The sequence below is a fragment of the Penicillium waksmanii genome (assembly GCF_028829765.1).
Source record: "Penicillium waksmanii strain IBT 27052 chromosome Unknown utg000005l:1.0-5232799.0:1.0-5237142.0, whole genome shotgun sequence".
NCBI lineage: Eukaryota > Fungi > Ascomycota > Eurotiomycetes > Eurotiales > Aspergillaceae > Penicillium > Penicillium waksmanii.
The window spans coordinates 846,264-871,124 of NW_026643252.1; the positions used below are offsets into that span (position 1 = coordinate 846,264).

At 50.7% G+C, this 24,861-nt stretch overlaps 10 protein-coding genes across 10 annotated transcripts; 7 read left to right on the forward strand and 3 right to left on the reverse strand.

Annotated features, from left to right (window-relative positions):
* Positions 1–789: 789 nt before the first annotated feature.
* Positions 790–2,472, reverse strand: N7481_005226 (putative MFS transporter; the record flags this gene model as incomplete). Its single annotated transcript, XM_057264445.1, has 5 exons — positions 790–1,628; positions 1,676–1,944; positions 2,005–2,176; positions 2,228–2,288; positions 2,350–2,472. 5 exons carry the CDS (start codon positions 2,470–2,472, stop codon positions 790–792), a joined length of 1,464 nt encoding a protein of 487 aa, XP_057122165.1.
* A 541-nt stretch (positions 2,473–3,013) lies between these two features.
* On the forward strand, positions 3,014–3,990 carry N7481_005227 (isocitrate lyase/PEP mutase family protein; the record flags this gene model as incomplete). The annotated part of the gene is made up of 2 exons (XM_057264446.1): positions 3,014–3,497; positions 3,557–3,990. The coding sequence occupies 2 exons, from the start codon at positions 3,014–3,016 to the stop codon at positions 3,988–3,990; spliced, it is 918 nt and encodes a 305-aa protein (XP_057122166.1).
* Positions 3,991–4,428: 438 nt separating this feature from the next.
* N7481_005228 (LLM class flavin-dependent oxidoreductase) lies at positions 4,429–5,772 on the forward strand (the record flags this gene model as incomplete). The annotated part of the gene is made up of 1 exon (XM_057264447.1): positions 4,429–5,772. One exon carries the CDS (start codon positions 4,429–4,431, stop codon positions 5,770–5,772), a length of 1,344 nt encoding a protein of 447 aa, XP_057122167.1.
* Positions 5,773–6,196: 424 nt separating this feature from the next.
* N7481_005229 (GNAT family N-acetyltransferase) lies at positions 6,197–6,703 on the forward strand (the record flags this gene model as incomplete). The annotated part of the gene is made up of 1 exon (XM_057264448.1): positions 6,197–6,703. One exon carries the CDS (start codon positions 6,197–6,199, stop codon positions 6,701–6,703), a length of 507 nt encoding a protein of 168 aa, XP_057122168.1.
* Positions 6,704–9,484: 2,781 nt separating this feature from the next.
* N7481_005230 (PT repeat family protein) lies at positions 9,485–13,159 on the forward strand (the record flags this gene model as incomplete). Its single annotated transcript, XM_057264449.1, has 3 exons — positions 9,485–9,509; positions 9,587–12,216; positions 12,242–13,159. The coding sequence occupies 3 exons, from the start codon at positions 9,485–9,487 to the stop codon at positions 13,157–13,159; spliced, it is 3,573 nt and encodes a 1,190-aa protein (XP_057122169.1).
* Positions 13,160–13,578: 419 nt separating this feature from the next.
* N7481_005231 (uncharacterized protein) lies at positions 13,579–16,983 on the forward strand (the record flags this gene model as incomplete). The annotated part of the gene is made up of 4 exons (XM_057264450.1): positions 13,579–13,596; positions 13,956–14,181; positions 14,272–15,245; positions 15,298–16,983. The coding sequence occupies 4 exons, from the start codon at positions 13,579–13,581 to the stop codon at positions 16,981–16,983; spliced, it is 2,904 nt and encodes a 967-aa protein (XP_057122170.1).
* Positions 16,984–17,391: 408 nt separating this feature from the next.
* N7481_005232 (nuclear export protein Noc3) lies at positions 17,392–19,467 on the reverse strand (the record flags this gene model as incomplete). Its single annotated transcript, XM_057264451.1, has 1 exon — positions 17,392–19,467. The coding sequence occupies one exon, from the start codon at positions 19,465–19,467 to the stop codon at positions 17,392–17,394; it is 2,076 nt and encodes a 691-aa protein (XP_057122171.1).
* A 226-nt stretch (positions 19,468–19,693) lies between these two features.
* On the forward strand, positions 19,694–20,486 carry N7481_005233 (ribosome biosynthesis protein NIP7; the record flags this gene model as incomplete). Its single annotated transcript, XM_057264452.1, has 5 exons — positions 19,694–20,022; positions 20,082–20,193; positions 20,256–20,285; positions 20,338–20,382; positions 20,436–20,486. 5 exons carry the CDS (start codon positions 19,694–19,696, stop codon positions 20,484–20,486), a joined length of 567 nt encoding a protein of 188 aa, XP_057122172.1.
* Positions 20,487–21,046: 560 nt separating this feature from the next.
* On the forward strand, positions 21,047–22,304 carry N7481_005234 (defective in cullin neddylation 1 family protein; the record flags this gene model as incomplete). The annotated part of the gene is made up of 5 exons (XM_057264453.1): positions 21,047–21,130; positions 21,239–21,282; positions 21,490–21,560; positions 21,622–21,796; positions 21,872–22,304. The coding sequence occupies 5 exons, from the start codon at positions 21,047–21,049 to the stop codon at positions 22,302–22,304; spliced, it is 807 nt and encodes a 268-aa protein (XP_057122173.1).
* A 596-nt stretch (positions 22,305–22,900) lies between these two features.
* N7481_005235 (Mpv17/PMP22 family protein) lies at positions 22,901–23,857 on the reverse strand (the record flags this gene model as incomplete). Its single annotated transcript, XM_057264454.1, has 4 exons — positions 22,901–22,960; positions 23,024–23,290; positions 23,385–23,660; positions 23,735–23,857. 4 exons carry the CDS (start codon positions 23,855–23,857, stop codon positions 22,907–22,909), a joined length of 720 nt encoding a protein of 239 aa, XP_057122174.1. The 3' UTR covers positions 22,901–22,906.
* Between the last annotated feature and the right edge of the window lie 1,004 nt (positions 23,858–24,861).

The following is a 24,861-nucleotide window of genomic DNA, read 5'->3' on the forward strand; positions in this document are numbered from 1 at the left end:
TGCGCATGGGACACATGCTTTATACGCCCGTCGGAATTCATAGTCATGAAGAGCCCTGCTCCGTGATAGCTTCTTCCTGTCCATGGATGGTGTGTGTAGGAGGAAGAATGCAAAGTGCGGAGAAGTGGAGACGACGGCTTTTTCAAATATCCGCGATCGAGACGCGTCTTCTTGTCGAAGTTGACCTCGTCGGTCCAGCGGAGGCTTTTGGGGTTGAATTAATTGTCAAACTGATAAAACATACCAATATTAAAATTCAATGTCCTGGCTCACTCCCTGAACACGAGTCTACTGCCAATTACTCTAATTCTAACTGAATCAAAATAGCCGCGGCGTAACATCCGTGAGACGGCGTCCCATAGCCGCAACGACCCAGTGTTTTAGCACCTCAAAAATTACTAGTCTTCACTAAACACATATAGAGATAGATTATTACAAGGTTGTATTGTGTAAATAGTTTTAGAATATCTGTAGTAAGGGCTAGGAAGTACTTAGTTGGCGCTAGTATGTTAGCGAATGGTGTAGACAGCCATCCCAGTATCCTACTCAGTTATATACTCAATATTATGAATTGTTAGGATCAAGCAATTTTTATAGGTAGAATAGCTTCACTAAGGGGTGACAGGGCCTAGGGAACGCTAGAATTTGGGACGCTGAAACACTGGGTCGATTGCGGCCATGGAGCGCCGTAGTGAGAGAATATCCGCGATCAAGAATAGATTAAGTCAAACCAGATCGAGCATAGGTGTAAGCTAAAATAGAATGCCCATCCAAATAAACCGCTAGCAATCAAGTCAAATATCTGAAGTTCGGGTTATTGTCACCACCATCGGTCACATCGACCCGGTCGTGCTCGTTGATCTCCCCGTACTCGCGATCGCGCCTCTTATTTTCCATTTTCAAATCTATGTGCAACCCAACCGCGAGTATCACAATCAGGCCAGTAAACGCACACCCCAGAGCACATCCTTTGGTATAAAGCGGTGCATCACCATCTGGGAAGACGGAGGAACTGATCAGACTGGAGCACTGACCAAAGATAGCCAAAAGAGCCATGCCAGCACCCTTTTTGCTTTCTCCTCCTTGGTTATTGAGCATCCAGGTGATATTAATAGCGAGCGCTGGGAATATCCCGCAGGTTGCAAGCCAAATACCCGCATATCGTGCCCCAGTATGGGTCTCGTCCTTCACGCAGGTCAAGATGAGATAGCCAACTGTACCCATGGATGCGAAAAATGTAATCACCCAGCCGCGATTCCCCCATCGATCTGATACAAGAGCAGCAGCAACACAACATAGGAATGATCCAAGGTAAGGCGGAGCTGCCAAGCCTTGTGCATTGACTGAGCTGTACCCCATTGTTTCGAGGATGGTCGGTAGGAAATTGGAAAGACCAGCGAAGGAGTAGTTGCAGCAAAAGTGGATAGTCATATGAACATAATTCTTGTAGTCTTTCAATCCGCTGAGGACTTGCTGCCATTGTACTTTATTCTTCGCAGTACGATCTACAGTTTGGAGTCGTTCAACAGCCTCTGTTTGCTCGAATTCGTCGAGAAATTTTGCGGAGCCAGGTGAGTCTGGAAGGAAGAAGAATACAACAACCGAGAACAAAACAGTCGGTGCGCCCTCTAATTCCAGTCAGTCTTGCCACAAATCGGAAGAAACGTAGACATACCAATGATAAAAAGGTAGCGCCATGGCTCTAGATTGCCTTTTATCTGCGTAATGCCATACGCAAGAGCTGAGGCGAAGCAGTTGGCAACCGGAGACATACCCAAAAGCATTGATAGTCGGAATCCCAATTCTTTTCTCTGATAGAATAGAGAGAGGAAGTAGGGTGCACCGCAGCCGAAAACGGATTCAAAAACACCTAGCAACCCTCGACATACGAGAAGCTCAGCGAAGTTTGTGACGGCCCCGCTACACATGGCTGCAGCACCCCAGCTAGAGAATTAAACTTGGTTAGAGATTCTGATACTCATATCGAAGTTCAATGGGACGTACCAGATGCATAGTACAGCGATATATGAGTGAGCGGGGAGAATCTTCCATAAGACAGTAGTCCATTCGAAGACAATGTAGCAGATGTAGAATGTATAGAGTACCCATGACCATTGGTAGTCATCCAGTCCGAGATCCTTGGCGATTCCAGCTGACTTTGCATTGCCAATATTACCTGCCCAAGATGATTAGAGATGAAGCGGGAGCAAGATGTAACATAAATTACCTCGATCTAAGTAAGAAAGGACGTAGAGTACGCAGACTATTGGAAGTACTCGGCGATCGAACTGTGATATTTGTGAGACTCAGACTTTCTCATTCGGGCTGATATACATGACATTGGCCTACCTTCTTTCGAATCAAGGACTGTCTTTTCTCCGGAACGGTAGATTGTTGTCGATTCTTCTCAGTAGTAACACTTTCAAAATGCTGGCAGCTTGGAAGTTGCTCCACATCCTTTAATCCCGTCATGGCTTCTTGCTCAGCAAGGTCGTGTGGCCAAGCATAAAATATCAACAAGATTGCTTCCACAAAGTAGAGCGAGAATATCGCAAGCTGGACCGGGGAATATCCGAAGAATAAATACTAAATAAATAATGAGAAGGATTTCGGACAATGGGAGGAAAAGTCAAATGAAACTCGACAAACCTCTGTGAAATCAAAATCCGGGGACCCCATGGGCCCGGATCCTGCATGCTCAAGGAAATGCCGAGCCCCGCTTGAGAAAACGCCGTTTTATTTCATTGGGATGCTTTTCATTGGATCAGACGCTAAACACAGTTATAACTAGACCTATAGTGTCTATGGTGGCGAGGAGAAAGAAGAGGGGGAACCATCCGTCGCGGGTATTCACAATTATCCGCGCCTGAAACATCCGCGATATTTGATCATAATATAGCTGCAGCTACCTTGTCGGCCGAAATCGCTCTGGCATGAGCAATTTAAAAGGCAGTCGAGCCGCTGGAATAGCTCCATTCACTACCACTCAAGTTTCTCATTCCACCTTACAACAATGTCCACCAGCAACGTTCCGTACCCCTTCCATTTCGACAGTGCATCGGCCACCGGGCCAAAAGATGGCACGACTACCGACGTCACTATCAAGTTGAAGAATATCCGCGGAAAAATCCCATCCATTCAAACCTCTCGACTCCGCACAATGATGCTTGAGGCCCGCAACGATCCCACAAAGATCCTCGCCCACGCCTGCACGTATGACGGCCTCTCTTCTCGCCTGGTCGAGGAAGCGGGGTTCCCGATGATTTTCCTCGCAGGATATGCAGTTGCCAGCTCATATGGTCTGCCAGATACTGGATACATTGCCATGGCCGAAATGTGTGATAAAATCCAGGAGTCTTTCCGCCAGGTCTCGGTGCCTATCATGGCAGACGGCGATACAGGGTATGGAAGTCCGATGAATGTCAAGCGAACTGTTGAGAGCTTCGCAGCTGCGGGTGCCGCGGGGGTTATGATTGAAGATCAACAGTGGCCGAAACGTATGTGTTTCTGCCTTAAATACTTCAGAGATAAGTACTAACCACCGGATATCTGCTAGGTTGCGGTCACACTAAGGGCAAGAACGTCGTCTCTCGTGAAGAGGCCTATGCTCGGATCCAAGCTGCCTGTGATGCTCGCAATGAAGGGCAGGATATTTTTATTCTCGCCCGTACAGACGCTTTGATGCACGGCTGGGACGAAGCTATGACTCGTGCAAAGGAATTTAAGCGAATCGGGGTCGACGCGATTTTTATCGAGGCCTTACCGGATCGTGATGCGATGAAGCGGTGTGCGGATGAGCTGGATATTCCAGTATTCGCCAATATAATAGAGGGAGGGAAGACTGAAAATCTTTCAGCGAAAGAGCTTGGTGAGCTGGGATATAGTGCTGTTGCATACCCTTGGACCTTGGTCGCCGCTCACCTCAAGAGCGTTCGGGAAGCCCTGGACGGTTTGAAGAAGTCTATGACGACTGGAGCTCCCCCCCCATGATATTATCATACGATCAGGTCTGTGAAGGTGTTGGATTTAACAAATACTGGGTAAGTTTCCATTGTTCCCGAACCACCGCCGATGTAGACTGACGTTGGACTGTATAGGCACGGGAGGAGAAGTACAAGTACAACACCTAACTAGAGATGCGCTGTTAGATACTTCCGTTGGAGATGATTTAAGAATTGAATTGATAAAAATTATGATATTTCATTGTCCAAACCATCTCCACTGATTTAGTAAGATGCGTTCAAGTTCCCCTCTTGCGTGAGCGACGTGCTACGAGCACGCCATAACCTCATCACCCGAGGGTCCGAGGATTATAAATCCGATTAGATATCAACTGGAAGTTACTGAAGGTATTTAAGATTTTATGTATTTACTTGGAAGCTATGCTTTCTAAATAATCATCATCAAGATTTTCAACATCCCCCAGCTATGGCAGACCCTAAGCCCGACCGCCAGCTTCATCTAACGGCATTTATGCGGCCGGTGTCCTTACACACCGGTGCCTGGCGCTATCCTGGCTCGTATCCCGATGCCAACTTCAATTTCAAACATATCGCCGCCTTTGCACAGAAGCTAGAAGCAGCCAAGTTCGACGCCTTTTTCATGGCGGATCATCTGGCTGTTTTGAACATGCCCGTTGAGGCCCTCAAGCGTAGCCATACAGTGACATCCTTTGAGCCATTTACTCTGCTCTCTGCTCTTTCGTCAGTGACAGAGAAGATTGGTCTCGCTGCCACTGCGAGTACAACCTATGACGAGCCGTACCATGTTGCCAGGCGGTTTGCCAGTCTCGACCATTTAAGCGAGGGCCGAGCAGCCTGGAACATCGTGACAACCGGTAACCCCGAGTCGAGCCATAATTTCGGATTCGATGAGCATATGGCCCATAGCGATAGGTATAAGCGGGCGCGAGAATTTTACGATGTGGTGACGGGGTTGTGGGATAGTTTCGCCGACGACGCTTTTGTTCGGAATGTGGAGACTGGGGAATATTTCGACCCGGAGAAGTTGCACACGCTTAATCATGCTGGTGATGAGTTTAAAGTGCGTGGACCACTGAATATTGCTCGGCCTCCGCAGGGGTGGCCTGTGATTGTCCAAGCGGGACAAAGTGAACCAGGTCGACAGTTGGCAGCGGAGACGGCCGAGGTCGTTTTCTGTAGTCCGAAGGACCTTGAGGGAGCAAAGGCACTCTATGCAGATATTAAAGGACGAGTGGAGAAGGCTGGTCGCAAGAGAGATAGCTTGAAGCTCCTCCCCGCTGCTTTGATCATTGTTGGAGAGAATAAGCAGGATGCATGGGAGAAGAGACTGAAGTTGGATAGCCTGGTCCATTATGACAGTGCAATCGCATCATTGTCTATTGTCCTGGGGGTAGATGTCAGCAAGTTCGACCCTGATGGACCTTTACCAACAGACCTACCGGAGACAAATGCGAGCAAGACAGCGCGAGAGTCTGTCGAGAAAGTTGCCAAGACGGAGGGATTAACCATCCGCCAGCTTGCTCAACGTCAAGGAGGGTATTCCGGCCTGGCCTTCCTTGGGTCTCCCAGTGAAATTGCGGATGAGCTCGAGACTTGGCTGCGCGAAGAGGCCTCAGATGGATTCACTTGCGTGTTTCCTTTCCTGCCGCAAGGCTTGGACGAGGTAACCGAGAAATTGATTCCAGAACTGCAGCGTCGGGGCTTGTTCCGCAATGACTATACTGGTTCGACACTGCGTGATCACTTTGGCCTAGCAAGGCCTGAGAATAAGTTTTTTAGCCAAGCATAATCTCTTCTTTTAGTTGATTGCCACCGAAAGCTGAATATGACGTACATTCTATTTCGTTTACCGTATCTGTTCTCCCAAATATTGAATTTTGGAATAATGTAGGTGACCCATGATATATTAGAGTACCACCGGCCCTCTACTAGACAAACCACAACCATGATCGCGAATTAAGCAAACGGTCGTCAAGATTATTCCCGTTGGAATCGGTCTACTTTCAGATCGCCGGTCATCGGGCCAATCACAGCAGGCCAGCTTGACCGGGCCGCAATGCCCGCCCTGCGAATGACATGGAAAGGTCTAGGAGCAGTCAGTATATTTTTCCTCTTGACTTGACTCACTTTTACCTGATTTTCACGTTTCGCACATCTCAATATCTCTTAGGGGACTGACGATAAACCCATTCATCCGCATCACGACTGTAACAATGGGAAGCACTGCCGATTCGCCCTTCAACATCCGCACCCATCGCCCCGGCGACATCGGATGGATAATCCACCGACACGGGCTTCTCTACCACGAAGAACACAATTGGGACGAACAATTCGAGTCACTCGTCGCCAAGATTGCCACTGAGTTCATTGACAATTATGACTCAGTCTGCGAGCGTTGTTGGATCGCCGAAAAAGAAGGCAAACCTCTTGGCTGCATCATGCTGGTGAAAGATCGATCATCAGACCGAAATGCGGCGAAGCTTCGCCTGCTTCTTGTTGAGCCGAGTGCTCGGGGCTTGGGGGTGGGAAAAGCGCTCGTCCGACAATGTACGGAATTTGCGAGAGAGGTTGGGTATGCCCGGATTGTGTTGTGGACTCAGAGTATCTTGACCGGGGCGAGGAAAATATATGCGAATGAGGGGTATAAACTCATCAAATCGGAGGAGCATAAAACTTGCGGACCGAACTTGACGGGGGAGCTTTGGGAGATGGAGCTGTGATGAGAGGAAGTGGGTGGTTATAAGATGGCATGATGATATGACTAGAATTAGAGAATACCCTTGACAACGGGATTGGTTACCAGTGAATCTTGATACATGTACATAGATTCTTCAAAAAAGCGGCGATCATAGTATTTTGCAATTTCCTGGGTGGAGAAATATTAAACATCTGAACGGCAACTAATGCGGCCAGTCGGAGCTTCGGCTCCCCGCATCCAACCCACAGTTTGTCTCAGAATCAAGCTTGCCTTGATATCGATGATAATGTATCCTTATTGCAAATTGTGAGCTTTGAACTTTGTCAATGCTATTGGTTGCTTCACTGGAGTAGGATGTATACTACTCGCTTTCGTCTACCTATTATACTATTCATTGCTAGGAGAAGTATTTAAAATGCGACATGCCACGTTAGTCGAAGCCAAGACTTCAGACAGAACTGCCATATTTTGAATCGAGCTAGGTATCTATTCGAGTAGCTACTAATTGCTTTTCAACTTGGAGCGGCAATGGGAAAGACAGGCACGGGGGTAGATTCATCTAAATCTCAAGGCAGTGATATCACTAGATCGCTATTTTGAACTTCCATCACGAATTTAATCAAATTTATCAATAATTAGCCGTTTAGTAGGGAGGAGACTTCTTCCATCGATAATATGAGATACAATTATTCATAGAGCACCGTTTTGGGAAGAATATTTATGTGGGGTGGGTCTTGCAGTCGCTGGATCGACGATACTTTGTTTTAGAGATCGACATCGTGAGTTTGTTGTACACGCCGATGGTGTTGGTGCACGTAATATTGTGGTCTTCTTTCGAGTGGCCAACCGGGGGAATTGTATCAAAGCGAGGTCTTAGAGAGAAGGTCGTAGTTTCTATTGCGAATTTCTATAGTGTCGGTCCCATCCAAGTTGATCCTTGAACTGTGGAATATAACTACTAACTAGTTGCCCTTCTAGTTCGAGTACGTACCGAAAAGTTCATGCTAATCCCATCAAGCCAAACAAGTCGCGAAGTAAACTTGGCCCTCAGCACGCAAGCCTAGGAGTAGTATGTTCTGCAGATCGAAGCGCTAATTGCAAAATGCCATCACACCATGGAATACACAAGTCCCCTCCCAAAAATGACCCTCGTTTAATGAGGCAACTGAAGGATCGAGCTACTGCGAGAGGTCGGCTTAGCTTCAAAAGAGAGTCGCAGATCGGCGTCTCGGCGAGGCGTGATGGTTTCCTTCCCGTCGCGGTTCAATTGTACTTTGCAAAGTACCGGGCAAGGAAAGGGCATCCTAGCTGAGGGAATATATGGTCTGTGCTACGAATGGGAATGCGACCGAGCGGGACATGTACGAGTGAGTATCTGGGGAATGACAAGCAGAAATTGGGCGTTCAAGGCGGGACAGCACGTAATGGGATCGAGAGGGGAGGACCCAATGTCCAGCGGGGGGGATGCGTTGGCCCAGGCGATCGGGTAGAGGATGCCATACATGAATGACCGACTGCAAACTGCGAATCTTAGTAACGCAGTAGGGAAAGACTACTCCGTACTCTGTATACGGATTGCTCCGTGGGAAACGATGACCCCTTTGGCTGGATCATATATCGGGGTACCTTAGGGCTCCCCTGTTTGGCGTAGTCGAACCTTGGAGGGAGCTTGGGCCGGTCGTCAAGGTTTTTCATGTTGACCGCTCTCTTGAGGTGAGTACGGGTATGGAGTATGGAGTACGGAATACTCGGAAGTCTTCTCCTAGTTAGTAGATCTCATTGAGTCATCGTCATATTCGACTTGATTCTGCGCTTTTCTGCAATTCATCTCGGAAAGCGCAGGAAGGCCCGGTATCATGCCATGCCCTGCCATGCCGACGGTTCCATGGGTGGGCGGACCGTGGAAAAGGGGCCATCAAGCCCTAACAACATCACAACATGACTCGATTGATATCTATAGTTGATATACCAGTATCCTTACTTCATAGGGTCCTGTACATCTCTGTAAATCTCTGTTTATGTCTAGACATGCCGAGATAATGAGATTGTGCTAGTACTATGCACTTTCCTGCGTGGCCGATCATGAGTCAAATGACAGGTGGAGCAGTTGCACTTTTGCGCTAGTACTCCTTATTGGCCATCAGTGCTATCAGTGATGGTGTAGTCGGTCCACTTTTTTTTTTTTTCATGTTTTCGTGTGAGTACCTTGACTCTACAGATAGGATTGGAAGTGCTGGATGGGGGTTACGGTCTACCAATATCAACCGGGACGGGGCTACGTGTACCTGTACAACATCATCTCGTAACACTTCCCCCCTCCAATTCCCACCTCCATTCTCCATGATCAATGCGAGGGACCAACCTCGGCAGCTCACCGCATGTTGGCAGTGGAGATCGGCCCAAAGCTAACGGCCCATGGCCGGACTAGCGACTCCAACAAGCACTTGGGCTCGCGGTCATTGGGCGTCGATGGACCCCCTCCTCGACCATTGGAGAATAGCACGAGTTGGTCACTGTGACAACCTGGTGGAGAGCTGCGATCATATGCGCCTGGTGTTGTACAGTCGAGTTGGGCATCTGAGTTTTTTTTTTTTTATGCGCGCGGTGCCTCTTTGTCTCTACTCTCTCCTCTTGATTTCCCTCAACTCATCTTTAATCACAAATCTTCCTACCATAATACCCTCTCCCACCGCTCTGTGAGCCCTGTACAGTTGGTCCTGCGTTAGTGTCTTTTGCTGGTCAAATTGCAAATCCTGCTCTTTTCCCTCCCCGCTTTCACGACCGTTACGAACTTAACGACAACATGGCGACCGCTGCCATTCAGAACGGTAAGAGTCATCTCTGGCGTTCATTTGCCCCTAATATTACCCAGGAATTTAGAATTTACTAACTGACTCTTTCTCAGTCTCCGACGAGACCCTCCCCAAAGACCCAATCTCGGTCGAGCCCATCCAGTCTACACCTGCGCCAATCGTCGTCGACGAAAAGGCCGCCACCAATGGCGATGATGAAGCTCTGGAGGACGGCAAGGACTCTGAGGAGGCCAACATGACCGCCGCTCAAAGAAAAAAGGCCAAGAAGAATGCCAAGAAGAAGGAGAAGAAGAAGCAGCAAAGCGTCTCCGGCATTCCCAACGAAGAGAAGCCCGAGCAACCCACCGAGTCGGACGCTACTCCTGCCGAGTCCCCCGTGGCCACAGAAACACCCGCCTCAGATATCGTTGAGGAGTCTCAGCCCGAGCAGACTATCACTACGCCCGAGCCGGTGAAGGAGGAATCCGCGCCGGTCGAAGCTCCCCAGGAGCCTGCCGAAGCACCCTCAGAAGAGATCCTCGCCAAGACAGAGTCTGCAGAGCCGTCTGTGCAGGAGCCCGAGTCTGCCGAACCCACCACAGAAGAATCAAAGCCGGCTGAGCCGATTTCGGAGCCTGTTCAGGAGGAAGCCGCCGCGCCTGCCGCTGAGGCTGCTGTCACCCCAGACGTCGTCCAAGAGACCGCTACCGTCGGAGAGCCTGTTCAGGAGGAGATTCCTGAAAGGGTCACCGAGAAGGTCGAGCCTGAGATCGTGGAGGCCCCCAAGAATGTCGCCGAGGAGAAGACCGAGGCTGAGGTGAAGGATACCCCCGCCGAAGCTATCTCTGCACTTGTAGAGGAATCAATCCCCGCTCATGCCGAGGAGAAGGTTGAGGAGGTCAAGGCTGAAGAGCCTGTCGCTACCGAAGAGCCTACCGTCGAGCAATCGGCCGAAGAGTCTAAGGTTGAAGAGCCTGCTCTGGTTGAGACCGAGAAGGAGACCCCCGCCGAGACCACCGACAAGCTCGCCGAGACTACTACCACTGCTACCCCCACCGAAGAAGCTTCCATTGAAAAGTCTACTGAGGAATCCAAGGTCGAGGAGCCCGTTGAGACTCCCGCTGCCGAAGCCGCTATCGAACAATCAGTCGAGGAATCTAAGACCGAAGAGCCTGCCCAGACTGAGGCTGGGAAGACAACCCCCTCCGAGGCCATTACTGAGGTGACTACTGAGGACCCCGCCGAAACTACAACCGAAGCTGCGACTGAAACTACCGCTGAGCCTATTGTCAATGCCGAAGCTCCTGTTGAAGAAGCTAAGGTTGAAGAGCCCGCTAAGGAGGCTTCAGTTGAAGAGCCCGTTGTCGAGGAGCCCGTTGTCGAGGAGCCCGTTGTCGAGGAGCCCGTTGTCGAGGAGCCCGTTGTCGAGGAGCCCAAGGTTGAGGAGCCTGCCCAGGAAACCACCACTGCCCCTGTCGAGACTGCAGAGGCTGCCGAGAAGGTGACTCCCGAGGAGCCTGCTGAGACCAAAATCGAGGAGACTCCGGTTGAAGAGACTAAGACTCAAGATGCCCCTGCTGTCATCGAAGAGCCCATTGTCAAGGAGGCCGTTGAGGAGCCAGCTACCGAGGCCCCAGTGGAGGAAACCCCAGTGGAGGAAGTCAAGGAGGTTGCCCCTGAGGCTCCCGTTCAGCCTGTCAATGATATCCCTGCTGAGACCCAGCAAGAGGTCGTGGAGGAGCAGAAGATTTCTGAGCCTGTTTCCGCTGCCGAGCCTGTTGTTGAAGCTCCCGCTGTAGAGGTCTCTACTACCGAAGAGCAGATTGCCGAGCCTCTCAAGGAAGAGCCCACAGTTGAGTCTAAGACTGAAGACGCTCCAGCTCCGGCTGAAGAGCCAGTTGCTGAGAAGGCCGCTGAGGACCCAGCCACTGAGGTTCCAGTCGAGGAAACCCCTGCTGAAGAAACCAAGGAGGTGATCGCTGAGGCCCCCGTCGAGGCTATGGAAGAGACTGTCAAGGAGCCTGCGAAGGACATCGCAGTCGAAGAGTCCGTATACAAGGAGGAGGAAACCCCTATCTCTGTTGAGGCTGTCGCTGCTGAGGCCCCGGCTGCCGAGGAGCACAAGGTTGCTGAGCCCGTCGTCGAAGCTCCGGTTGCTGAGGAGGCCCCTGTTTTCGAAGAGCAGGTTGCCGAGCCGGCCAAGGAGGAGTCCGTTGTCGAAGCTCCTATCGCCGAAGTTGCACCTACTGTTGAGGAAGCTCCTGTTGTCGAAGCTACTCCTGCTGTGGAAACTCCCGTTGTCAAAGAAGCCCTTATCGCCGAGGAGGCTCCTATCGTCGAAGCTCCTGTTGTTGAGGAGGTCGCCGTTGTAGAGGAGCAGGTTGCCGAACCTGTTAAGGAAGAGCCAGTTGTCGAGGCAGCTCCTGTTGCTGAAGCTGCATTCGCCGTGGAGGAGATCCAAGTTGCCGAAGAGCCTGTTGCTGAGACTATCCCTGCTGTCGAAGAGACTGCTGCTGCAGAGGAGCAGGTTGCCGAAGCTGTCAAGGAAGAGCCCATTGCTGCGGCTCCGGCTGCCGAGGAGACTCTTGCTATCGAAGAGCCTGCTGCCACTGAAGTGGCTATCCCTGAGCCTACTTCTGAGCCTGTTGTCGAAGATTCTCCCAAGGAGCAGATTCCTGAGTTCGCAGCTGTCGATGAGCCAGTCCAGGAGGAGCAGGTTTCCGAGCCCAAGGTCGAGGAGCCAGTTGCCGCTGACTCTACCCCCCCAGGTCCCTATCCCTGCCGCTGAGCCTGTCGTCGCCGAAACACCTGCTGTCGAGGAGTCAGCTCCGGTGGAGGAGCCTATTATCGAGGTTTCCAAGGAGGTTGTTGAGGAATCCCCCGCAGCTGAGGTTTCTGCACCTGCCGAGGAATTGATCGAGGAGCCCACAAAGGCTGTTGAGGAGACCCCTATCGCCAACAAGGAGCCCCAGGTCGAGACCAAGGTCGAAGAGACTCCCGCTGTCGAAGAGGCCCCCGCGGTTGAAGAGACCCCTGCCGAGGCCAATGTGGAGGAGACTCCTGCCACCAAGGATGTTGTAGATAGCCCCGAGGAGACCAAGGACAGTACAGTGACCCCCGAGGTTGTGGCAGCCGGAGCTGCTGCCGCCGCCGCCGGTGTTGCTGCTGTTGGTGTCGCCTCTGCTCTGCACAACTCTGACGCTAGTCCCGCCGAGGCTGAGCACCAGGACTCCACCGATAAGAATGAGCCTGTCGACAACAAGACCGATACCAGTAAGCTGTCGCCGTTCAATTTTGCGCAAAATGCGTCCGTACCATCCTTCGATGCTGATCCGGCTCTTGCAGCCCTTGCTGGCGATCGTGAAGCCCTTCTCCACAAGCTTCAACAGCCATCCACCGACCAGTTGACCGCCACTATCGCCGAGCAACCGTCTGCCAACGACAAGAAGGCCACCGTTGAGACCGAGGCGGAGCCTACTGAGCCGAGCAAGCTGACCCCCGAGTCCGCAGCGAACAATACGAATGAGGAAGAGGCTCGTCCAGTGAGCCAGAACCGGTCAGTGACAGCTGTTTCTCTGAATGGAGGAGGTGACAACTGGCTCAAGGCGTTCTTGCGCACGGTGTTTGTTGGCTTCTTCGGCACAATCTTTTCTCCTTTCCGCCGTCGTGGAAAGGACCAGAAGTAAAGATTTGTGTCGAAGTTCTCATCCTATTCATCTTCCCTTTGATGCTGCACATAGTCACAGATTGATTGGGTCTACCAGAGATCAGAGATGGAATTTGTCTACCGTCTGAATTGCAGATACTGACATTGATTGATCTCAGGACCCCGAGTGCCTTGTTTTGGTTTACTATTGCTGTGACTCCCATTGTGGCGATACTTTGGCGCTATATGCCCTAAGTGTTTTGGAGATGAATTGGCGAGCGAAAAAGTTGTCAATGTTTTTCTCTCCGCTTTTGATTCCCCTGTATTGATTACGATTTCCCTTTTCTCTGATTTTGTTGTTTTTTCTGAGTGCTGTTTTGCTTTTTTTTGTGTTTCGAGTTTGATGATTTTCTTTTGTCTCTCCTACTTAGCATGCCTGGCCTATCTCAAGGACGATCAATGTCGAGATGGGAGCTGGTATTTGCTTGGGTGGATCTAATGAGGCCCTTTTATGAACTTAATGAATGGATACGAATCAGTTTGAAGTATACTTTGAATGTCTTGTTTATGTAGTTTGCTAATCAGCACTCTTCACGGTGTTTGTTGTTCCTACCTCAGAATACCATAGTCAGTACTACTGGTATACTTCCCACCATTCACTTCCCAGCGACTTCCTTCCACCTTCCGCCTTCCACCTTCACACCTCCACCCCCTTTGTTTACCTTCTGCACTTCACCTCTTTTTTTTTCTCAGCTCATATCTTCGACTGTTATTCCGCTTCCTTCCACTCTGCCGGCCCAAAATGGTTTTGACTTGACCTTCCTGGCGCCTGACAGCAGGCCTTCCATGCAAGATATACGCCAGGATCACAGCTCATCATCCAGCTTCTCCTCCACTGTGACTCGCCTCTCCTGCTCTCAATCCCCCCTACAAACTATCTGTTTTCTCCGAAATTCGACTTCAGTAAAGGAAAGGCGGACACCCCCATGAAAGGAAATGCGTTCGCGCTCATGAAGGCGGCGCGGGACCTTCAGAACAGCAAGCTTCCTCACAGGAGCACTGGTAAGATCGCAGCCTGACCAAATCAACACTACTCCTTGTAATATCTTGAATTAATTGAATTGAATCCGAGTGACTGATTTTTCGTTCTAGAAAATGATTTCCCGAGCCCGACAAGTCCCGGTGATGAAGTAGGTCGTCCAAGTATGACCCGCAAGGTATCTGGTCTCGACTACGAAGAAGGTCTCGCCCTGCCAATGCCCAAGCCACATCATTCTCGAAGGAATTCACCCGAGGCAGATGCCATTTTTGAGGATTACCGGACACCCCTGGAGAATCCGCCTTCTCTGAACGAATTCCCATCGCGTGAAGTTTCTCCTTCGTGCGAGTCAACCACATCTACTATTCCCGAGAGCAAGAAAAGATCGAAATTCCAAATTCTCAAGTCCAAGATGAGCTTCAAAGATTTAAAGAATGAACTTCCAAATGATGATGAAATTTCCAATCCGATTCCTGTCCTCCCATTGACTGAGAACACCAAGCCTTGCCTTCGTCGCCCTCTCAACAGTGCCACCACCATGCCGTCAATCGCGTCTACTGCATCCGCAACCAAGGTCAGGCCGACGCTTAACCAGATTACCCTCGCTCGGAAAGTGAGTGTTCCTACCAAGTCTACGTCTTCCGCCAACGCAAGCGCCACTCCGAGCCGGATACCTCTGCCACCTTCAAATACATTGTCACAGGGAGGCGTTCCCTTGAAGGCAGATGGTAGCCAGCGCCATTTTTCAGGCCAGAGACCTCCAAGCTACTCGTCAAATGCAAGCAAGGAAGAAAGGGCGGTTACGGATTCTAGCCTTGGAACTGCAAGCCCAGATACCCGTGAGAGTCACCAACTCGACATTGTCGTCACACGCCCAAGCCCTGAAGGCGCTTTGAACACCTTAAGTGTGCCCCCGTATCTTGATCGACCGAAATACCCGGTCACTGGCGAATCGCCTCCTCATCCTGATGATCTCCTGGAGGGAAGCGGCAAAGTCAAATACATTCCAAAGACATGGTTGGATGGGCCTTGCCCCCCAACTCCTTCGCCGCTCAATGGAAAAGACTCGGTCGAGCCAACCAGCATAGTGAAACAATTTCGAAGCAGTTCTATTCCTTCCAGCGTCCCGACACTGAAAGAACGGTTCGAGAAGGGAAGGCTTCCTTTGGAGGGGTCCGCCAATGGCCCAAGTCGTCCCATGGGGGTTGCAGGTCGATGAAATCGTCGAGATGGTCCGCTCAATCCAACGCCACGCCGATACTGGGATTGAGGGTATGACCAAAAAGCTGGAGGAACTCTCCACCTGGATCACTGATCAGCTCAACCATCATATCCAGAATATCACGGATCTCTCTCGGGCCAACTCAGATCTTTTCAATAAGCAGAGCCAGCTCTCGCGGGAAATGATGAGTTTACAGCTAGCCCTGCGTCTTGAAATTGGCGGCATGGAGCGGCACCTCAATGGCTTCGAGATGCAGCTGGTGAATGAGTTACAAGCTGAGGTCCGGGCGTTAGCGAAATCTTACGAGGAACTGAACATCAAAACCGATGTTATGCTCCAGGATTCTTCGAATGATGAAGCGAAACAGTTCATTGAAATCCAGCGCATGAAAAATACTGAGATCGAGGCTGAGATTGCGTATCTCAAAGGTCATGCTCCGCATGATTCTGTGTTGCTTCCCCCTCTTACCCTCCCCATCATGCCAGCCATGAGCGTCTCGAGCACGCGTAGTATCGAGCCTCTGATCAAAAAGATTGAATCTACAGTCAAAATCGCCGAGGAGCAGGCCAGGCTTAAAGATATCGCTACGAATGCAGGCGTTCTTGCAATCGCGGCCACGCATCCCCCTATGCTACCGCCCCCTCGACCTCCAATGAAAGCATCAACTTCTGATGTTAAGAGACTCTCTCCGACAAATACAGACGAGGGGGAGACGAAGAACAGAGAACTTCTTGTCAGTGAAGACAAGCCTGCGGGTGACTTGCCGCGCAGCACTTCCTTAACGAAGAAAGGATTTCTCAAGAATATCATGACCATTTCTCCTGATCAGAAAGAAAGCGCACACCAGAAGACAGGACATGGCATCAGCGACGAACCTAAGAAATGGAGCATCTTTGGATTCCGTCGCCGCCATGCTACTCCCAGCGGAAATACCCCCAGCGTTGATATCAAAGCACGCTCTCTGTCTTCCCTGAAGACTGCTAAAGAGCAGGCGAGATCGGATAAGCAAAAGGACAAAAGTAGTACTGGGTCGTCAACACCGCCCCGCCCTTCCGTCCCAGTCCAATTTGCCTACAAAACTCCGAAGAAAGGCAATATTTCCTGGAAACCACTCCATCCAGCCTTGCGATCCGCTGAGCCTAGAAGATCAAGTTCGCTCAAAAGGCCAAAAACTGCACGACCACGACCACCGCCCGTCGATCTTTCATCTCCTCTCCATTGTGGCCGAGGCTTATCAGCTTTGTCTCCGGCGATCGAAGCGTATTCGACAGCGGATTCTTCAACAGGCAGCAGTGCTCTTCCCACTACAACCAGTCTATTGCCGCCTTACTCTACTGTGCACGGTGGAAAAAGTTCATCAAGCTTGCCTCCTATCGCTCAAGTGTGCCCACTCACGCCCACCACCTCTTCTTCGGCGGGCGGCGTTCCTCTTCCAAGCTCAGACGCGGAACCAACTTTAATCTCTGTGTCTGAGACGGAGACTAAGACGAGTGAGAGCGATGATAATGTAGAAGAACAGCCATTACTTGCTAGCGATGACGCTGGGACCGAATGGAGCTATGTTTCCAAGACGGAGATTCGAGGTCATGAAACCACGATTTGATTCTAACGTACGCCCAGCCCGCTTCTTCTCTCACTGGACTGATTTTCATGGGTAAACAAAGAGGTGCCGGGAGAATGATAGTCGAAAATGGCTTAATACGATATGTTGCTGATACATGACATTTTCTGCAATATGGGTTGAGTTTTCAATATCGAAAAGGATCTAGGGCTTGCTGCTGGGTCTACGAATGATGCATGTGAACATGAGTGATGAGAAGATAACGAGAATGATCGGAAAGACCAACGAATTTTTTATGAAATTTACACTAGGCGTGAATATCCAATATTCTTAGTAGTATTCTAACGTGAAATCATCCAACGCTTTTCCAGTAAAAAAAAGTAGTAACCACAAAATGCAACATGTCCCAGGATATTATTCACAAAGTCGAAGATACAAGAAATGAACATTTTACTTCGAAGAGGCGAGCATCTTTTCGATATCAATAGCTGCCTCTCGGACTTGCGGACAATAATGCTGGCGCAGCAATTCGCCCTCCCACACGGAGCCGGCATATACATTCGTAGCCTCGACATCAGTTGCGTAGGGATTGAAAACACCATCGCCCTTGCGCTCATCGGAATGCCACAGCGAAGAAATGCGACGGGCGTTGTGCTTTGCGACCTGGTTCATCAGGGCCAGGGTGGCCATGGCGGATTTCTCGGGCAGTTGAAGCGCAGTAGTCATGAGACGCTTGGAGAAAGTGGCTAGTCTGACAGGCGGGGGCATGCCGTGGGCACGGGAGATCAAGGTGAAATGGAGGCAGCGGAGGAGTAGGACCATCGGAGTCTGGAAGTTGACCTTGTTTCTTGAGCGGGCCTGAGTGAGTTGACTCTCATCGTCGGCATTATTAGGGTCGGCCAGGCGCAGCGAGGTGTTGGGGTTGAACTCGACTTCGGAGTTTGTGGAGAGGGAGTAGAGAGAACGGTAGAGGTGTTGGACGAAGAAGCCAAGGTCAAGGTGGAGGGTTGAAGCGGCCTTGCTGGCGTCTTGGCCTTCCAGTAGGGCAAATGCAGTGATCGTGCATAGCAGGGCTTCACGGCGGGTATCGCGGGGTCGGGCGCCCTGGGCTTCGGTCTCTTCTTCGACCTCCTCGTTCTCATCTCCTTCTTCGGCCTTTTCGTCGCGCTCGGCATGGGCGATGAGGTCCTTCATTGCCTCCAAGAGGTCTCCGAAGAAGTCCTGGTTGATAAGGTGGGCGTACTTGGCCAGACCCTCAAGGACAGGGCCCATGAGTTTGGGAATTCGTTGCTTCAGAATACGGAAGTAGATACCAAAGACAAGCTTGAGGGTCTCCGCCTGGTTCTTGTCTCTGTCTTCGTGGGAGACAAGTGCGTCGGCTTGCTTCATATCCTTCTCGACAATCTTTTGCTCCTTCATCGTCTTGCGCAGCTTCTTGGTACGGAATTCCCGCACTTGCTTCTTCTTGCCAATGGGGGCTTCTTGCTCTCGTCTGTCCACACGATCACGCGAGGCCTTTTGTGAGAATTCTCCCAGCAGACGTAGGCTGAGGAAGGTATCCAAAACAGTCTCGTTGATCTGGAAATCTCTAGCCTTCATCATCTTTGACAATAACTTGACAGCTTCCAAGGAGACCAAGCCGTCCTCGTCCTTTCTGAAAATGCTCTCCAAGCTCTCGCGGCACTTGACAAAGTCCGCATCGATCTGTTTCCTAGCAAGTTTGTTCACAAGAATCTTGAGCAATTCGTTGCGGAAGTTGAAGTGGGGCACCGACTCGAGCATAGTGCAAGTACAGTTGATGGCGAGGCTTTTCAAACTCGGATCGACGTGAACATTCTTGCCCGGCTTGGTCAGGGCACCCAGTGTTTGCACGTAATTCCGGTATCCAGCCACGAGAGCCTGCTCGAAATCTCGGAGCTTGCGCACTTCCTTGGAAACCTTACCGCCCATTTCCTCCTCAGTGATGGGACGGATTCGGTAACCAGGAATCACATCCTTGTAGATGGCAGCCTGTGATGCGAGGGCCAACTTCTTGACCGTGATTGGCGCATCGGGCCTCGCGGCCATGTCGGCCATTGTCTTGAACAGAGCTGTATGTTCTTCGGGATCTTCGTTGATCAAAGTGGCCATGCGGGCGAGTTCTTCCTTGGCTTGCATGATCTGGACCTTTATCGGGATCTTGGGCTTCTCTTCCTCGACCTCCTCCTCGCTCTCGGAAACATCATCGCCCTCATCGTCGGTCCCCAAGAAGCTGTCGGTTTCTTCAGCGGCGTCGGCGTCGGCATCGGCAGCTGGAGTTTGTGTTTCCAACTCGTGAACGAAACCCTCGGAGGTCTTAATGGGCAATCGGTTGTTCTCAGTCTTTTTCTTCTCCGACTTGCGCGGGCGACGTTCGTAATCCTGCTCAACATCCCACTCGTCCTCGGAATCGCTGTGGGCCTTGGCGTTGGCCTTGGATTTTGAAGACTTGCCTCCATCGACTGGAGGGCTCAGGCGCCTCCTTTTCACAGTCGGACCGCGCGCCATTGTGTCGTTTGAATGCAATTGTGGACGTTGTAACAACGAAGGGTCTGGGAGATTGTTTGGTGGGCGGTGGCTACTTTTTTCGACTTTTCTGCCCACCACATCCTCTCACCGCCCACCTATCGGGGTAGGTTCCTGATATTTTTTTATCGGCATCAACGTTGGACCAGAAGACCATTTCGCATTCATCAATCTTCCACCGGTGCTGTTGACAGCCCTACCCGTCAAAATGCGTGCCCTCGATGAGACCGAAACCCGCACAATGTTCACGAAGCTTGCTTCCTACACCGGAGCATCTTTGTCTAACCTAATTGCGCCGCCTGCTGAAGGTACCGCTGTCACCGAGAGAATGGTCTTCCGACTTGTCAAGGACCGAGTGTTCTATCTCCCCGAGCGCATTGCCAACTTCGCCACTTCGATTCCCCGCGATTCCCTCTTGACTGCCGGCACAATGATCGGAAAGTTCACAAAGACTGGAAAGTTCCGTTTGAACATGAGCAGCTTGAGCATCATTGCGCCTCACGCTCGCGTAAAGTGCTGGGTTAAGTCTAACGGAGAGTGAGCAACCCCCCGTTCGAGATACTTGGAGCGATTATGAAACTCATCATTGCGAATAGAATGCCTATCCTTTACGGATCTAATGTGTTGAAAGCCCATGTCGCCAGATGGTCAGAGGATGCCCCCGAGCACTCGGGATGTGTTATCTTCAACCAGAACGACACCCCTCTTGTGAGTTGTCTTTCTTGTAGACCAATCCAGAAGCATGAACTAATCCCTTTCTTCTTCATTAGGGCTTCGGTGTGACCGCGAGATCGACTGCTGTACGAACCAACAAATCTTCCAGTAGCCAAGACATTGCTAACTAGTTCTTAGGAGATGCGCAAGCTGGAACCCACCGCTGTCGTCGTTTTCGCACAGGTAATCTCCATATCTTTTCCCGTTCAAATTGCCCTCTCACTAACCGGACCTAGGCCGACGTGGGAATGTACTTGCGCGACGAAGATACCATGTTCACTACCTAAGCAGGATCTTGACAGGCTTGAATCTTGCATGTTCGCATACTTGATCAGGATGGGAGTTTTGGAGTCAATTACTATCATGTAAAAAGTGCTATTGTCTCTTCGGGGATCTACTATACATCACGATATTTTTCAACGAACAATTTTCAAATCAACTCTGCCTAATATAAAATTTTCAAACATCAATCTGGATAGAGTGAAATCCGAGCATTGTCACTCAAAGGTTCATTCCCCCCTTCAACTGGTTCATTGTAACCACTGGCAAGGTACTAGTAGTTATTAGTAGTACTCGTAACTAACCCTGGTCCCACTTGAAATGATGGTTAGATTCATTTCTGCCTGAGGCAGAAGCTGAGTCATCCTGCCCGCATCGCGATGCACCAAGACCAATGCTCGCATCAGAGAATTGGAGAATAGATTCTAACCTAGGACTACGGCTGTGAACCATTTTCTTCCAGTGACGTCCACATTTATACCCGGTCTCATCGCATCTCACACCGACACGTTCTCTCCTCCGCAACCCCCCATCCTTCACTGCGGGGTGCAAATATCACAACCCCGCCATGCCACCTTACTCTACATCCCAGAAGCAGGCCATCGCCCAGTTTGTCAATCTTACAAATACTAAGGACTCTGTTGCCTCAAAGGTCAGTATTGACTAGACTTGCTCTCCCCATTCCTTCCCGGACATACGTTGTCTGATCGTTCGACCCGGCCGATTTACCTCATGAACCCACCACTGACTATCATTCTAGTCGTTAAGGGCAACAGGATGGAACCTCGAGCGCGCCGTTGATGCGTAAGTCTCACTGTTTGCTATCGAATCCGAACCCATTCCATACATCTATACATGGTGTCTACGGCACGGTTACCTGCCTGGCTGCCCACCTGGCTGCCTCGCCTTGAGCGAGGTATGCTTTCAACAGCGCACCAATCCTGCCGTCCACATACATAATCAATATTGAAAACTCGAGAATAGACTAACATTTTGATTTCCAACAAACAGATTCTTCGCCGGCAGTGCCGGTCCCTCGAAAAGCACAAAGTTTCTCAACGAAGTCTTCGATTCATACCGAGGTAAGTCTCGCACCGAACAAAATCAAAACCGCAATTCACCCCGTTAAACCTTTCCGTTCAGATGACGCAGAAGAAACACCCGATGGCATCGGCATCGACGGCGCCATGAGGTTCCTCGGAGATATCGAAGTCCAACTAGACGAGGTTGCCTGCCTAGCCATCTTCGAGATGTGCAAGTGCCCCTCCATGGGCGAGTTCACGCGCGAGGGCTTCGTGGATGGGTGGAAATCAACACAGTAGGTTCTACTTAACTCAATACCTCTTCATTTGTGTCACTTTTACCCATTACCATTACTAACCCACCACCCCAGATGCGACGCCAAACCCAAAATGACCCAGCATGTCCAATATCTCCGCAGCAATATTCCCAAGGACCCAGAACTCTTCCGACGAGTATACCGCTTCACGTTCCCGCTTTCCCGAATGCAAGGGCAGCGCAATCTGCAATTCGAAATCGCGTCCGAACAGTGGAATCTTCTCTTCACCGCTGACCGGGGCGGCGTGCCTTGGAACACGGCCACGACGCCGTGGCTAGATTGGTGGATTGAATTCCTCGAGGGACGAGGTAAGAAGCCTGTTAACAAGGATCTGTGGGAGCAGACGGAGGTGTTTATGCGGAAGAGTCTTGATGATGAGAATTTTGGGTGGTGGAGTGCTGATGGGGCGTGGCCTGGGGCTTTGGATGACTTTGTTGGATACGTTAAGGGGAAGAGGGGGCAGGGGAGTGCGATGGAGGTTGAATGAGGTTGGTTGAGTTTGATTGGTGGATGGACTTGTTCCAGGCCTCTAAAAAGGTTGAATCCTAGATGTCTGCCATACCGGTGTCTAGGTCTTTGAATTAACTGGCTCCATGATATGTAGCATGTTCCATTTGTCGCGAGTACGATTAATGGATAATTTAAACTTGCTCCCCCAATATGTAAAGGAAACAACAAGCCATATCTTCTTCGGAACCTATCTAAATAACTCGAAGTCCTGGAGGAGGATATCACGACCACAGTATTGGACCGATGTGGGTTGAATTAATATCCAGCATATGTACCTAAACCTAAATCTCCAGACGGAGCGTGAAGTGGAAGGAAGTATTTGGGGGGCGGAAAATGGGCATTCGTCGTAAAATTTGAGAGGAAAGAATAACATCAGGGAGAAAGGTATCTGACGCATACCAAGATGCAGGGGATGTGTACATGAGTCAAAACACCGGGACAAAACATGAAATACAAAAGAAAGGGTAATAGATGGCTGCAGATCGGGAGAAGCGTGGAGGCGTCGAGGTATGCATGGAACGTTTCAGCCATATACTAGGATATCTATGGCTCCTTGTCTGCAGTTGCGACGGGGTCTCTTCAAGGGTAGTTGTCGCGCTTCTCGTATCCGCCGTCGCGACGCTCGTTGTAGCGCTGCATATCGTGTTAGTGGTGTCTGATACTCGATTCTGATTCTATTTTCGGGAATGAACATACCTTGCGGAGAGCTTCGAGACGCTTCTTCTTGGTGTGGGTGTTGACATAGGTTCCAATGAAGAAACCGATGATGTTGAAGAAGGGCACCCAGGTGTGCTCAGGGAGGAACTTCTGGGCAAAGGCCAGGGCCAGAGGGGAGGTGACCCAGCTGACCTTCATGACGGGCAGGAAGCCAGCGCGGACGGTGGCGCGGACCTGGTGGAAGGTGCGCGCGCCAGCAATGATCGCCATCGAGGTCAGGTAGACGGAGTTTTGGATGGGGGAGATCTGGAAGAGAGGGGTGGGTTAGATTGGATGGCGTATGATTGCGCGAACGCGGGAATCCTTGAGAATCGGATTGGATAGAACGCGAAAGACTTACGATCAAGTTGCTAACGAGAATCTGGAGGATCTTGGCCTTCAGGCTGGTGCGGCCGGCGAAGATCTTCTGGAGAATGCCGATGAGAACGTGGCCCAGCGGCGCGGCAATGAACATTCCGTAGAGAGACATCTTAGGGATGCGCGAGCTGAAGTAGTGGCCATGCTTGCCGACATCGTGAGCGAGCCACGAGGCGAGCAGCTCTTGCACACCTGAGAGCACACCGGAAGTGAGCATCTTGGTGCGCAGCGGGTTGTGCTGCAGCTGCTTGAGGTAGGCCTAATGATCCGCATTCTTCGGATCAGCTGGGGCATTCTATCGGTCGGAGAATATTGCAGAGGATTTATACATACCTGAAGATAGCCAGACTGGGTCTTTCCGCCGGTCAATCGCTCGCCGACGCGGTGAGCGAGGTCCTCGGGCTTACCGGCGTTCGCGACCGCGCGAATGGTCTCCTCTTTGAATTTGACAGACATGATGGGCTAAACGGTGGGGATAAGAGAATATGAGAGAATCCGAACGCGCCTAGAAATGGAGGAAGGTCGACTGGTCAACAATTGCAGGAATAAAAAACAACGTGGATCGATCGCGGAATTATCGGGGGAGGGAAATGGAGGGAGTAGGGAGGCCGGTGCGTTGTTTGTTTATGAGAAGGTTGGGGCCCGAGGGGGGGGGGAACTGGCTGACTGGGGGGGGGCTGGGGGGGAGAACGGGAACAATTCAATGGGGAACAGACAAGTCGGAGCTCGGTCTGGAATTGTTGGATTTGTTTGAATAGCCGAGGCTGAAGTGAAAAGTTGGGGGAAAAGGAGAACAGGGGTTAAATTCTTACCTTTAGACAATCCGGGGATACAAGAAAGGTTAAGGAAGATGGGGTAGAGCCGAGTATAAGAGGGAGCGGTGGACGAGTCGGCAGATGAGTTGGCTACTGCTACAGAGCACTGGTACGACGAGTACGACGGGTACTGGCAGGCATCCCCGGCGAAGTCCAGCTGCAGTCGGAATTCTCCGACGTAAAAGGATCTCGCCGTTGCCGGCCATCCCGTATTTATTTAACCCAGGAAGGACTAGCCGAGAATATAACAGAGTAGAGTAGGAAGCACAGATTACTTGACTAGCATAAATTTACCTGAGTTTCCTATATTAAATTCCCCTCCTCCATACTCTACACTGTACAGAGATGTTCTAGCCACTGGCAGTCCAGAACTAGTGGCCATCTCCGTAACCCAGGTGGAACCTCGGTATCCCGATGAAAAATCCGCTTTCATAAGGCCCCGTCATAGGTGGATCTCTGGTATCAAAGACCTATTGCACTACAAAATAGTCCACATACTCTGACTTTCTCTAACTACTGCTGAATTTCCGTTATTTTTGTGTGAACCTGCTCACGGAGTACCTATACACCTTCACCCTCATCTGTGTCACCTTCATGCAGACAGGATGCACCCTGCATCCATAGCACAATCCATAGGCTGGTTCT